Below are 14,719 nucleotides of genomic sequence, written 5' to 3' on the forward strand. Positions count from 1 at the left end.
AGATGTATTATAATTAATCTAACCAGCTGCCTCTTGACAGGAAGTTAGGTTTTCCATCTTTTGCTATTATAAACAGTGCTGCAATGAGAAGCTGTACGTACAACGTTTTGTACAAATTTGAGTATATTTGTAGGATAAAATCCTAGAAGAGGAATTATTGGGCCAGAGAGTGGGTGCATTTATACTTTCGATAGATATTGCCTGATTGGGATCCATAGAGATCATTCCCACCAGCAGTAATAATAGGCTATGCTTCCCTACACTCCAGCCAGTGTGATGCCTTACTGAGCTTTTTGATCTCTGTGACTACTAGGTTAAAAATGGCATCTCTGTGTACTTTCAATTTGCATTTCTCTTTACTAAGAATGAGAATTTACTTATCAAAGAACTATGTCGTTTGCTCATTTTTCTTGATTGTCAGCTTTGTTTCTAATTGACCGTCAGTGCTTTAAAATGGAAACACTATCCCCCCTTACAGAAACCTTCGTTGATTCTTTGCTGTCAACGGAATAAAAGCTCACATTCCTTAGGCAGGGACTCAGTGTCCTCCAGAGCCTGGACACTGCCTTTCTTTTTTCAACTTTATATCCCCATGTCCTTTGTGTATGCAATGCCCCCCCACCCACCCACCCATCTATTCTCCAGCCAAACTGAGCTATGTGCTGGTCCCCCAACCCCCTGGCGTTTCCCTGCTTCCTTGCCTCTACTTAAGCTGTTCACACCACTCGCAGTGTTTGCCCTTTGCTTCTCTACCTAAAGAACTTCTCTTCATCCCTCAAAGCCCAGATGTAGTAGCATTCCATCCATGACGCCTGTCCGAGGTGCCCCAGTCAGAATTACTCTCACCTGGAGCTGCGCTGCTTTAGGGCTGGTTTAGACTTTGGAACACTGGCCACATTCTGCCTCGTGTCGCTGCCCTTTGTAAACATGATTCCTGTCCTAGCCCCCTTGGCCCCTCCTACAGCCCTAAACCAGAAATGAAGAAAGGAGTCCTGGTTTCTTCCTTCTTTGGAGAAGACCACAGCGACCTTTTGTTGAACACTGTGATAAAAATATTCATAGCATAAAAATTTACCATTTCAACCATGTTGAAGTGTTCGATTCAGAGACATTAAGTATATTCCCATTGTTGTGCAGCCATCACCACAGTCCATCTCCAGAACTCTTCATCTTGCAAAACTGAAACTCTGTGCCTATCAAACAATAACTCCTTTTCCTCCTCTTCCTCCAGCTCCTGGAAGCCACCATTCTACTTCCTGTCTCTATGAATCTGACTCCTCTAGGGACCTCATACAAGTGGAATCGCACAGTATTTATTCTTTTGTGACTGGCTTATTTAACTTAGCATAATGTCCTTAAAGTTCATCCAGTTATAGCATGTGTCAGAGTTTCCTTCCTTTGTAAGGCTGAATAATATTTCATTGTGTGTATGTACCATATTTTGTTTATCCATGCATCCGTTGATAGACTTTGGGTTGTTTCCACCTCTTAACTATTATGAATGATGCATGGGTATATGTCTAGAAACATATCTCTCTGAGTCTCACTTTTAACTTTTTGGAGTATATACCCAGAAGTGGAATTGCTGGATCACGTGGTAATTCTGTGTTCAGTGTTTTGAGGACTGTACTGTTTTCCACAACGGCTGCACCGTTTTATATTCCCACCAGCAATGCGCAGTGTTCCAGTTTCTCTACATCCTTTCCAACACTTGTTATTTTGTTTTTTTGTTTTTTTGTTTTTTATAGCGGGACTAATGGGTGTGAAGCGGTCCAAAGTAACCTTTTTGCGACTGTGTTTTGGATGCCTGAACACAATGCCGAAAGTCTGATTTAGAAGAGCTCTCTTCTAAATCACCCATAAATCAGTGCCTCGTGCTCCAAACAGTGCCTTGATTTTATGACCAAACTTCCCAGATTTCTCCTGAAAGGAATGTCCGCACTGAGAGGCCTCGGCCATTTAGAGAACTAGATCAATAAATGGGGAGCTAAAATCTTTCTTGGCCTGTGTAGCACCATCCGTAGTGAAGGAACCAGACAACCAAGTCTGCGGTCCAAGCTTGCCTGTGTGCGATTTGGAGCAGTGGAAACCTCCTACTGGCGCATCCATCATGCGTACTTGTCCTGGCTCAGAATTTACAAGAGATAAAGAGGCCAGGTTGGTGTCCGTGTCATGTCCTCTCTCCAGTGTACTTTGAGCTCTTCTGTCACCCTTTGATTTGGCTGCATCTCTCCAGCATTTGAAGTCAGGACAATAGTTTGGAAATGCCTGAAGCTGGATTGTCTCTTTTCACTCTAAGGCAGATTCGCTGTGACTGGATGTGTTATGAACGAGCTCCTCCATTTGGAAACCAACTCTGGAATGACTGCCACGTAGTTTGAAAGTCACATTTTCATCAGCAGATGCTACTGAGTCTGGGGAGAGAGTTTCCTATGGCCTCATCTTCATTCGTGTTTGTGTGTGTTGGGTTTTCTCCAATTGTTCCGTAGTGGTTTTGATATCTTTTATCTTCCACGTTTGTTGCTTTCTGTAGATGGATATTTTCTATCCCAGGAAAATCACGAGTCCCCTATCTGTCAATATGATCATTTTTAAACTTTCTGTATTTCTTTTTTTCCCCTTTTCAGAATTTCGTGCCATCTTTGGGCCGGCAGACTTCCTTAACGACATTGGTGATACCCGAAGCTAAGCAGAGCGTGGCTTACAAAGACTTTATTTATTTCACCGTCTTCGAAGGAAATGTTCGCAACATTTCTGAAGTCTTGGTGGAGTATTTATGCTCTCAGCCTTGTGTAGTGAATTTGGAAGCCGTTGTTTCATCTGAGTTCAGAAGTAGCGTTCCAGTATACAAAAAAAGGTGGAAGAATGAGAAACATCTCCACACCAGCAGGACGCATCTAGTACATGTGAAATTTCCAAGCATCATGGTTTACAGAGATGATTATTTCATCAGACACTCCATTTCTGTGTCCATGGTCATACTCCATGCCTGGATTACTCACAAATATAGTGGTGGAGACATGAATGTTAAATGGGAGGAAAACTCGCTACACGCCGTAGCAAAGAATTTTACTCTGCTGAAGCCAGTCCCGCCTTTTGAACGCCCTTTCAAAGACCATCAAGTGTGCCTTGAGTGGAACATGGATTATATTTGGAACCTTCGGGCAAACAAGATTCCCCAGTGTCCTTTTGAAAACGGTAGGTCGTTTGCCTTGCTAGGGACCTAGTTCTCATTTTTTCAGAGAGCCCGCGTCATAAGAGAATGGCAAGAGAAAATTCTTATATTCACGGTGGGGAAGACAAGGAAAATGGAGCCTGTGATTTTGGACTTTGGGGATGAAAAGGGATATGAAAAGGTGAAGAGGGGAGACAGAGTAGGAGAGAATAGGACTTAAGATGTAAGTGAGAGGGGTAAAGGGGCCATGGCCTCAGGAGGACCTCGAGAGGTTTGAGTCTGCTCTAAGTTGGAAAGGAGCATTAATGCCACTGAAACAAGGATTGGCAAAATCTTCCTCCTATCTTTCCTCAAAAATCCCTCCAATGTCAGTTAATTTCAGTGAAGCAATGACTTTTCAGCCAAGCAGACCCGGGCTCCATCTTGGCTCTGCCACTTTCTTTCTGCCTGTGTAACTTTGGAACTTGCACAGCCTCAGTTTTCTTATCTGTAAAATGGGGATAAAGAATAACAGTTTCCTCAGAGCAGTGTCGTGAGAATTAAATGAGATGTAATTTGCTTAGCACATAATCGGCACTGAGTAAAAAGTAGCCCTGAGGATGGAGTCCGAACTCTGCATTTTATCCTAAATACCACATGGTCACAGCCAGCGAAGGATCCATACGGGAGGCTCCCATGCCCTTTTCAGCCTCTCTTAAGCACTGGGCTTGGAGGTCTCTGGCTGCGCACACTTAGGAAAAGGGGTCGGATGTTCTCTCCAAAGGTGCAAGGGGCACCTAGCTATGTGGATGCCAAGCACCTGCCCCTCTTCTCCCTACCCAGCAATGGAGAGCCAACCTGGATGCCACCCAGATCTAGCAGCATTTCCCAAAGTGTGGCCCTAGGGACAGACTGCAACAGAATCACCCAGGACTCTTGTTGCAAATGTAAATTCCTAGGCCCCATTCATTTATCTACTCAGTCAGGATCTGTGGGGCAGGGCCCTGGAATCAGCATTTACACATTCCCACGACTCTGACGCAGCATTTACACATTCCCACGACTCTTGAGAACATCTAGACCAGGGGTAGAGCTGGTGGGACTTTGATCTAGAGTTACCGTGGCCAAGCCCTCAGGCACGAGCCTGTGACAGCATGCCCTTCCCTGGGACACTTCTGACACCTATCTTCAAGAGGACTGGTTTGGGGCAAGGTGACTTAAGGACACAGCAAAAACAATTGCAGTGGGTGTTTCCTGGGACCACCCCAAAACGGCCTCGCATACAAGGAAAACTGAAAGGCCTGTGAAACTATATAGTATAGCTAGCTGGTCAGAGGCCACTTGCCATAGAACCAACACATTTGGCCTTAAAAACATATCTTTATTTCGAAATGACTATAGATTTACAGGAAGTTGCAAAAATGGTAGCAAGTCCAGTGTATCTTTTCCCCAACTTCCCCTAATGTCCACCTCTTCCCTAATAATCGTACAGAATCAAAACCAGGAAACTGATGTAGATCTAATACTATTAGCCATGCCACAGACTTTATTTGGATTCCACCAGTTTTTACATACACTTCTCTGTGTGTGTGTGTGTGTGTGTGTGTGTGTAGTTCTATACAATTTTATTCTACACTTTGTTTTAATAGCCTTATTCCGTGCGGGGCTCATTTCACGTGTGTGCGGTGCTTTAAATAAGAGGTATGTATGAAAAAGAAGGCACATTCCTTTTGTGTGTGTCTGTGTGTGTGCATCGAGGATAGAGTGGGTGGTAATTAAATGTCTGAAATCGAGCCGCGTGCATTTTGATGATCAGCATGCATCCCTCTTCCAGGCAGAACCCCATGCTAGCCTCCGTTTGCAATGCCTTCCACAGGGGGACCTAATTTGCTGAGGAGAAGGAAGCATGGGGCACACACGACCACAGTTTTGCTTTGCTTTCGATTTCGTCAGGGCTTAATGATTCCATCTTACGTTTGGCAAATCACATATTTCTCGTTGAAGAATGACTGAATTGCACGCTGGAAGTCTTCAAATGAAGTCACTTACGGACTGGCTGAGTTCTTAGGGCACCCGCATGTACCCTTAAAATGTGAAGCGTCTTTTCTTTCTTGTGTTGTTTTTTCCCCAGATTCACAGGGCTCGGGTTTTTCTCCTCACCTTCTTCAGATTATTACTTTTGGGGTGAAAACCAATCTAACACGAGCAGAACGCAGAGGAAAACCTTTTCTAAGAGTCAAAGTCACTGAAGAGGGGGAGCTCCGTGCACCCTCAAACTAGCTCTGCTTGCACGGCTATGATTGGTTCACCGTAAAAGGGGAGCATTTCCTCTCCGTCTCTTTAAAAGAGGAATCAAAGAGCGTCTGCGGCAGCCCCGTGGAAGGTGTCCACAACCTTTGTTCTTGACATGGCTGTGTGGTGGAAGGTAGCCAGGCCTCCGGCTTGTTCTTAGCAGGGACTTCTTTCTTCGGCTCTTGATGAACAAGAGTCAAGTCAGAACAACAAGATGGCATTAGGGAGCCGCAGGGGTGCCTTTCATGTCTGGTCATAGCCTACACAGCCGGTGCCGGTGTGGGCTGTGCGGGGGACGTTTTCTGTGTCAAGTGCCTGGTGTCCTGTGAGGGCTCTGTCTCTGAACTGAAGTACCACCTGACTTGCTTTCATTTTCCTTTTCCTTTGTAAAAAGAGAGCGAGCCAAAGTCCCCGTGCACAGACATTCCACGAGGACGGCTGGAGTCCCGTGCACCAAAGGCCGAGCTTAGGCTCCCGAGGTGAGGGCCGCATGTGCCCACACATGCGCCTCTGCGACTTGTCTCCTTCTCCAGCACCCGTGCCAGGCCAGGCTGGCCGTCTGATTTTCAGTTGAGATGCAGCAGACTTTTGTCCCGGCCTGCTGAGTAAAGCTACCCGGGGTCAGAAACGGGCAGCCTCTCAGGACACTCGTGTACCCAGGCTCGTCCACGTGCCTTCTGCTAAACCTGCTCCTGCTGCCATAGGGGGCCAGGGACACTACACCTGTGGTTCCACTTACTATTGTCTGTTTTCTTGGGGAGGGGACCAGGCCTTAGCTGTTGTCCCTCACCAGTCACACGTGTGTCTGACTCATGTGTGAACTCATGAGATAAAGAAATCAACCGTCTGGGCCAGGAACTCTAGCCCACTGGACTTCTCTTCCTGTCATGTCCTGTTGTGACAGGTCAGCTGGTCCTGCTGCCCCGATCTTCAGATGATATCACATATTCAGTTGCTTCTCACCATGTGTGTTGCTGTCATCCTGGTCTCAGCCACATCGATGGATCCCTGTCTGGACTCTGGCCACAGCTTGCAGATGGCTGCCCAGCTTTGCCCTCATTCCTGACACAGCAACCAGTACAAGCGGGCCGCATCAGCTCCTGCAAGTGGTTCCTCCCAGTGCAGTTACTAAAGGTCAACCCACGTCCCTTACCGTGGCCTGTGGAATCTGTCGCTGTCCCCTTCCCGGCCTCTTCTCCTGCCAAGCTCCCCTTGCTCATCTGTTCCAGCCACATAGGCCTGCTTGCTTCTTTCCCCTTGAACATACCAAATTCATTCCCGCTTTGGCACATTTGCGTACTGCTCCCTCCACCCCAGGTCACCTACCTGGCTTGCTCCCTTACCTCATTCATAACCTCTGTACCAATGTCATTTTATCCGAGACGACTTCCCCGACCAGCTTATTTAAGACAGCAGCCTCACCCCTGTGTCACCTTTATTTTCCTTCATAGCCTCGTAGCCACCAGACGTGGTCTTTAAATATGCTTAATTGCCATTTTGCCTGTTGAGAGTCTTCCTATTAGAATGCAGGTTCCATAAGGCCTGGGTCCTGGCTTGTTTTGTTCTGGTGCCTGGCGCAGTGCCTGCGTGTGGCAGGTGTGCAGTGATTTGTCGATCGAGTGATGAGATTGAATGATGAATGCTCTTAGCCAAGGGGCAAAGACCTTTTTCTCTTATGCGTATGTGTGACCATCAGACAGTGGCAGCATCCTCACACTGCTTCATTGCCACATTAGGGAGCATGTGGGGGTACGGGTGTGCCTTCCTTGGGGCTCGCACAACATACACTCCTGCTTCCCAGGTAGACCCCATTTGGGCTCTGGTGCTTAAGGCTGCAGCCTCCCTGTCAACGATCCTCCTTTGCAACCACGTGTGAGCTCATCTTCGCCCTGTGCACCTGCCCTCCTAGTTTGCATTCGATTAGTTTGATTCCTTACCCTTATGCCTTGGCTAAAGCAGTTCCTTTTACCTGGGATACCTGCTTTCCCTGACCCCACCCCCACCACTCCCCACCACCACTTTCCCCCACACTACGTCTTCCTGGCAAAATTACACCCCTATTTCAGTAGCCAGCTCAAATTTCCACCCTCCTCATACTCAATCCCCAAAGCCTTTTGCTTTATCTTTTTTTTTCTTTTTGATCCCCACAATTAGAAATGAACTCTATTCTTCGGCCTTCTTTAGCCCTCTGTTGTTACCCACCACCCTATATGATGTGGGTCATGTTCAATGCAATTAAAGATCGATTGTGCACCTATTATTGTACCAATTTATTTTCTAAGTCTGGAGGCTTGAAGATGCAGACAGGATCCCTTCCTCTTTTTAGGTGCTTATGTGGAAGGTAAACACAGGTACCAATAGGAACAGCTACTTTCCGTTACTGATCATTCACTATGTGCCAGGCACTGTGTTAAGTGCTTTAGGTGAGTATCTGATTTAGATCTGCCCAGTGCTCTAATGCCATATTTACAGAGGAGGAAACTGACTCAGAGAGGTAGAGTGACTTATCTCAGGTCACACAGCTATTCACAATGGAACTGGGATTTGAATCCAGGTAGTTTGGTTCCCAAATGCCACACTCAGTCATTAGTCTGTACTGCTGGGTGATGTCATGGAACTAGTTATTTGAGTCAGTCATTCACTGAAAAATCTTTTGATTGGTGTTCATGTGATAGGTGTGTTGTGAGTCTTCTTCATGGAGGAGATGACATTTGAACAGAGACTTGAAGGATGAGTTTTCAAAGTCAGAAAGGAATGGAAGGAAGGGCATCCAGGTAGAAGGGAAAGCATGAGCCCCGCAGAGGAGGAGATGCAGCCCGGTGGGAGAATGGTGATGAGTCTGCATCCCTTGATGTTAGGAATGGCAAATAGGTTTCGTTTGTACACTAAGTGGGAGTGATTGGATGCGGCTCCTTAGAGCATGTTGTTTTGTGCCTGGGGAGAAGGTACCATGTGGACTGATTACCAATGGCTGCCACAGGGTGGGAATGTGGAATAGAAGCCCTCAAGCTGGGTGTTTGTTCATGGAGAAGCTCAAGTATAGATGGGCGATTCAAGAAATAGGACTGGAAAGGCAGGTTGGAGCTATTCCAACGTGTAGTAAACGTTCTGCCCTAATGTCTACCTTATGTGAACGTTTTTCTAATCTTCCTCTTAGTTTAGAAACTGGAGAACATGGAAATTTCCCTCTTTTCCACTCTCTTTTCCTTTCACTAAAAATATATTCTCATCTTCAGATACATTGGATTGGAAGAATGATTTCTTGTAACAAAATTCCATTATAACAAAGTAATAGATTAAGTCAAATATTGGAGCTGGACTTTACCTGTCTCTGAAAATATTGGTTTATGCAGCAGGGCTATTCAAGTCAATGACGTGATGATACTTTCTGTAATTATAAGAACTATATACTTGATACTTTTAGAAAAAAAAAAAAGACTTAGTTCCTCTTTTTTCCCAGTTAATCACAATAGTCTGAAATTTTCAGTAATAACACTAATGAATGCTTTGTATCTGCATTGCCCTTTACAATGTTCAAGACACCTTTTCATGCACATTGTCTCATTTAATCCTTATAATAGTCCCATGGGAAAGAGTATTATTCTCGTTTTCTTTTTACCAAGAGGAAAGCCAGGCTCATGGTGCTTGTTTAACTGGAGTCTACGCTTCCTGATTCCTTCGACTTTGCTATGCCGCCTCTCTGAAATATGCTAATACAGTCCTAACCAGGTTCTAAATTAGGAAGAATACTCTTTTTTTAGGTTGAATTTTTACCGATGTGAATCATTCTGTTTTCCTCACCCACTGGACTTTGTCTCTTTAAAGCGAATTGAGCATCCATGGAGGCGCAGGCTCCCTCTCCCTGCCTGCATAGAAATGCTCGGAGATGTTTTGTCTTTTAGCCAAAGCAGTAATACATAGACCTGGTAAAAAAAAAAGAAAAAAAAATTCAGATGGTGTAAAAGGGTTTGGGGGAAGAGTAAGTTCCCACCCAGCTCAATTTTCTAGTCCTAGTCCTGGAGGCAAACTCAATAACAGTAGTTTTTTGTGTCTCCTCCTAGAAATGTTCTCTGCACATGTAAGCATTAAGGTGATAGCTCCTTCTCTTTGTACACATGTGGGGGGATACTATAAATTCTGCCCCACACTCATTAACGGTACAGCAGAGATTTTTCTGTACCAGTACGTGCTACGCAACCTCATTCTTTTCAATAGCTGGTTAGCATTCCATTGCCCGATGGTCCATAATTTATTTAACTTGTCTCCTGCTGATGATCACATGGGTCAGTTCTAGTCTTTTACTATTAACAACAAGGGTTCACCAAATATCCTGTACACATGTCTTTGTGCACACATATAAGTATGTTTGGAGGATAAATTCCTGGGGATGGAATTTGTTCTTAAGACTTCTAGTAGTTAATATTCCACAGACTTTCTTAGTCACTCACTTCCCCTCCTGGTATCTTTTGGGGGGAAGATCTGACCTAAATCATATTTGCTTGCGAGTAGAAGTCCTGTTCTCAGGCTTTGGCTTTCAGGAAAATTAAACACTGGGTCACCGCTGCTTTTTTAATGTCCTGTGTTTGGAAAGCATTATTGAGTTACCTGTGCTCTAAGCTTTACTTCTTCACGTTGGAAAAGCTTAGCTTCTTTTCCTAAAGGTTCTGCTTACAGATTTATAGTCACAGTTATTCATTGCAATGAGACTATCTCTAATTTCACAAATGGGCCAAGGATCTCAGCTGTGTTATCGTGACGTGTTTGAGGAACATCCTGAGTAGGCATTTGTTACTTGGAAATGGGACCTTCCCCAGAGAAGGTGCCTGTGTCAGGGCTCTGATCACTCAGCCAAAGTGGACAATGGGCTATGGGACTCTCCCAGCCACCCCACTGAGGGATGATATTCGAAATACTTAACAACCAGAAAGAGGTAGGGACCTGTCAGTCTCCCTGGGCACTAGCCCTAGTGCTGAAGCAGGGCGGTGCTGGAGGTCCTTGCTGAGCCAGGCTCTACCCCAGGGCAGGGTACATGGTGTGGTTTGTGGCGGGGCCATGGAAGTTCAAGGCAGCATCAATCATCTAACTGATATGGACATATTCCAGGTTTTAACCACCCGTGTGGCCACCCAGAGGCAGGCCAGCTGATCATCAGGAGGACTTGCGAAGTGTATGTGGTTTAACAAAAAGCCCATTGGTCTGCAGTGGGAGACCGGGTCTGAGTCAGATGTGGGTCTCTTATTTGCTATACAACCTTCAACAAGACACTAACACTTTTATTGTCTCCAAATGAAAGACTTTACATCATATAATACCTAGCGCCTCTTCTCACTCTAAAATTGGAGGAAATAAATAGGCAAAACGATCAGGAGGTGGGTTCCAAACCTGAACTGTATTTCTGGCATTTTATGTTTATTTCATAACGATGCCTTTTTCCTACCTAAGTTCCAGGAAAAAACAAAAGGAATTGATTTGGGGGAAGGCTCTGAAAAAAGATAGACTATTGGTTGGCTTAGGCAGCATGGGGTATGTTATCGAATTGTGCAAAGTGTTGAGTCAAGATGAGATTCAAATCCTGACTAGGCCACAATGATATTCATTTGTTCGTTAATTTATTCACTTACTCACAAAATACTTCTGGAATTTTTATCTAGTGTTAGGCTCTGTTCTGAGCACTGGGAATGGAATAATGAAGTAATGTCTCTTCTGTTTTGGATCTTACATCCTAGAGAAAATCGGGCAAGCCACTACACCTCTTTTTAGATCTACGTTTTTCTGTCTGTTTATTCTTTCATGGTAAATAACCCTAGAGCTGTTACTCCCCATTCTGTGAGAACCATCACTAAGCAATTACAGCCCTCCAAGCAACCACAGTCAGTTACTGGAAAATAAGCCTATATGTTTTTTCTGGGCTAGATGAATTCTTAAGTCCTTTCCTGCTATAAAATTTCATTCTTATTAATTATTTACAATTAACTGGAAAAACAATATAATCCTGAGGGAAAATTACAATAGAATTCCAAATCATGAAACTATTGAAACTACAGATTTTACCAAAAAGAAAAAAAACAACAACAAAAAACCACGGTTGTTTTGGTTTTGTTGGACACAAAAGGTATGTGTTCTCATACAATAATTTTAGATCTTTGGGTCTTAGATTTTCCCTCCACTGTCTTTTGCTGCAGATTCTCCTGTTTAACCCACTTTACTTTGATCCTGGAATAAGGGAGAGGCTCATCAACACTTACTTTTAACTCCTTTCACTTTGGAAACCTCCTCTGTGAAGCCTCCTTTTAGTGGTATCGGGTAGGGCAGAATCACATCCCACTCATTTTGATAAATGCTTCTACTACACACTAGATAACTCAATAGTCGTCAGTAACAGAAGGCCACCTGGGGCCTAACATGGCCATCTGGTCTTTTCTGTGCCACTCGACACGAGGGAAGCCAAACTAAGCTTGGGCTGATATCAAACTCTGGGTAATTTTTTTCCTCCCAGATTCCAAAGACACCCTTGCAGCATATCTATTTCGAATCCCCTCTCCCTACCCTCATTGCAGACCAGCAAGGCCAGCGTGCCCAAACTGAGCTCAAATTGGAAAGAAAAAAAAGTTCGTCGTGTTTCTTTTGAAAGTGATAACTCCACCGTTTCAGGCTTCCAAATGTATCTCTACATAATGAAACGAGTAATAAAGCGGGCGCTGAGGAAAATTTGGCTTATTTAATTCATAATTATAATGTGTGTGTATATATACATATATTGTACACACACACACACACAGAGAAGTCTGAAGTTATGAAAACTTTGCTCTTATGATTTCCAACTTATAATGAACCAGAGGTACCTCTTTCTATGATAAAACATGAGAGCGGAGGAATTTAGCGTCCTAGGCTGAGGCTCCCGTAATTTGTGCTCATTTTGGCATTTGGAAACTTGCACAGAAATCAACTCTTCCCTCTCTGGGAAGCCCAGGGAAATAGATTGCTGCCGCTATTTAATCATGGACCTTAAACCAAGGAGCGTTTTAGAGAAAGAGAAAAATGATCTTTATCCTTAGTTTGAATTGAATAAATTCATTTCTCTTTGGAGGGAGGGGAGCATAGGAAAGAAGAAGCTCCCATTAGCTTTGTTTAAAACAGCAGGTATTAAATATAGATGAAGTAACTAAGTTCTCCCTTTAAGATTTCTTGTGGACATCCTCTTTTCTAGAGCCACAGAGTTCTCCCACATTTGCAAAATAAAGTGGACGGCCCTCTAGTTTTAAGGGGTATGGTTAGGAATATTTGCATAGGGTAATGTGTTGAGTTTATTAGAAAAGTCTCCATAGAAGAAGAAAAAAAACCCTGCAATTTTAAGAGCATGAATTCTGAAACCAAACTGCTTGGATTTGATCCCAGCTCTACTTCTTATTATGTAATGGTCTCTAAGGCTCAGTTTTTTCATCCGTTAAATGGGGGATAATGATAGAACCCATTCCAGAGATTGTTGTGAGATTAAATGAGATTATTTCTGAAATGTGCTTACCATATTGCCTGGGCATAGTCTAAGTGTTAAATAAATATTAGTTATTATTTTGGCAGCTGTGCCTCCATTTCTTCATCCGTAGACTGGGAATAATAATGAGGATTCAATGAATTTTTTTGAATTAAATTATCCTTATTTTACAGCAGTGTGGACTATAGTGAGTGCTGCCGAAGTGTTAACTGTTACTAGTATTATATATATTCAAAACGCTTTCTTTAACAATAGAGGCAGCATGTAAAAGAGTGGAGCACATAAAACCTGAGCTCAAAACGGTAATTTGGCTCTACCAGTTATTAGCTCTGTGACCTTAGGCAAGTTATTTTACCTCTGTATGCCTCGGACTTTTCATTTGTAGAATGGGACTAATAATAGAAGCTATTTTATAGAGTTGCTTTGAAAACTAACTGGGATAGCTCTGTAAAATGCTTAGCAGGCACCTGGCACATAGTCCACGTTCAATAGATGTTTGCTATTATTTGCAGACTATTTTGTTTAAATGTTCGAAGCTAGGCAGAGGGTTCTAGAAAGAATGTGATTTGGGGAACAATGCTTTTCTGGAGATAATTGAAAGGCAGCTGTCTGGTCATTTACAGATTTGGTCACCCTCCTGGGCTTTCTCTATGCCTCCAGTGGAGAGAACACAGGCATTGTGAAGAAGTTCCCAAGGTTTCAGAACCGTGAGCTGGAGGCCACCCGACGCCAGCGGATAGATTACCCAGTGTAAGAATGGGCAGATGATGGGGGTGGGTAGGGCTCGGCTCTTTTTCTCTGAGAACTGGAGCAGGCTAGTAGAATCCCTGAAGAGGACAAATCTTTTGTTACATGCTTTGGGAAAATGTTGAGGTCTGTACAGCTTAGGCAGATTTTGTGGACCTGAAAACCTCCAAGTATTCATGAGTTATTCTTGCACTTAGCAATCCTCAGTTTGCCTTACACTTTATATGTCCATCCCAGGAATGATATGAGTAGGGGGCAAGGCATTGGAGCCTGAGGCCTTCACAAGATTTGCAGCATAGCCAGCCACAGCCAGCACAGATTGCGGCCTTTGTCCTGCCTTTTCTGTCTTGGAAGATTGGATGATGAGCTGCTGGAAATCTTACTACTTCTGATCTTCTCTGTTGATTTCAGCAAAACTCAAAATTTTTTTTTCCTTCTGCTGAATTGAAGATGCTGAAAATGGTTCCTGGTTCACCTCAGACTGGATGGATTTAGCAGAGTGATTTAATTCTTCCTATGCTGCTGGCTGTAGAAAGATCTTGAGTCACTTTACTGAGCGTATGTTCTTGCTAAGCTTCCTTGTAATAACTTATCTTCATGAGCTTGCTCAGCTGGGTGGGTCAGGAGGGAGCCGTGTGGCACCATCTGTCTGCATATCTTACCACTGATTCGGAGGCCAGATTATAAAGCTCAGAATATTCTAAAGGACTTGTTTGGATATATCCCCAAAGAATCTGAGGTCACTGATACTTTAACCCAAATTTTGAATTGGTTCCTGGGGTGATGGGGAGAATTTTTTGCATTTGTTTTGACCCTGATTCTTGTTTGATGTGCAAAATTCAGTTACTTCCAGCTCTCCATCTTTGAACTGCTGGTCACTAGCATAGTGTGTGACTTCAAACAAGTGTTCAGCAAATATTTGCTGAGTGATTGATGGATCATATATCGTGGCTAAATGTGTCCTAGTTAAGTTGACTACTGTCATTTTGTCCTCACTCCACAAATCACAAATGTACAGTATTTTTTTTAACTAA

At 43.8% G+C, this 14,719-nt stretch overlaps 1 protein-coding gene across 1 annotated transcript in view; it reads left to right on the plus strand.

Moving 5' to 3' along the window:
* The window catches only part of SEL1L3 (SEL1L family member 3), a 93,472-nt gene that overhangs the window by 9,875 nt on the left and 68,878 nt on the right, over positions 1-14,719 (plus strand). The window contains exons 2-3 of the mRNA XM_039838053.1: positions 2,628-3,198; positions 13,562-13,688. Coding sequence (XP_039693987.1) covers positions 2,628-3,198; positions 13,562-13,688 — 698 coding nt within the window. The remainder of the gene's footprint in view (positions 1-2,627; positions 3,199-13,561; positions 13,689-14,719) is intronic.

The sequence above is a fragment of the Pteropus medius genome, unplaced genomic scaffold (genome assembly GCF_902729225.1).
Source record: "Pteropus medius unplaced genomic scaffold, Ma_sr-lr_union100, whole genome shotgun sequence".
In the NCBI taxonomy this organism is placed as follows: domain Eukaryota; kingdom Metazoa; phylum Chordata; class Mammalia; order Chiroptera; family Pteropodidae; genus Pteropus; species Pteropus medius.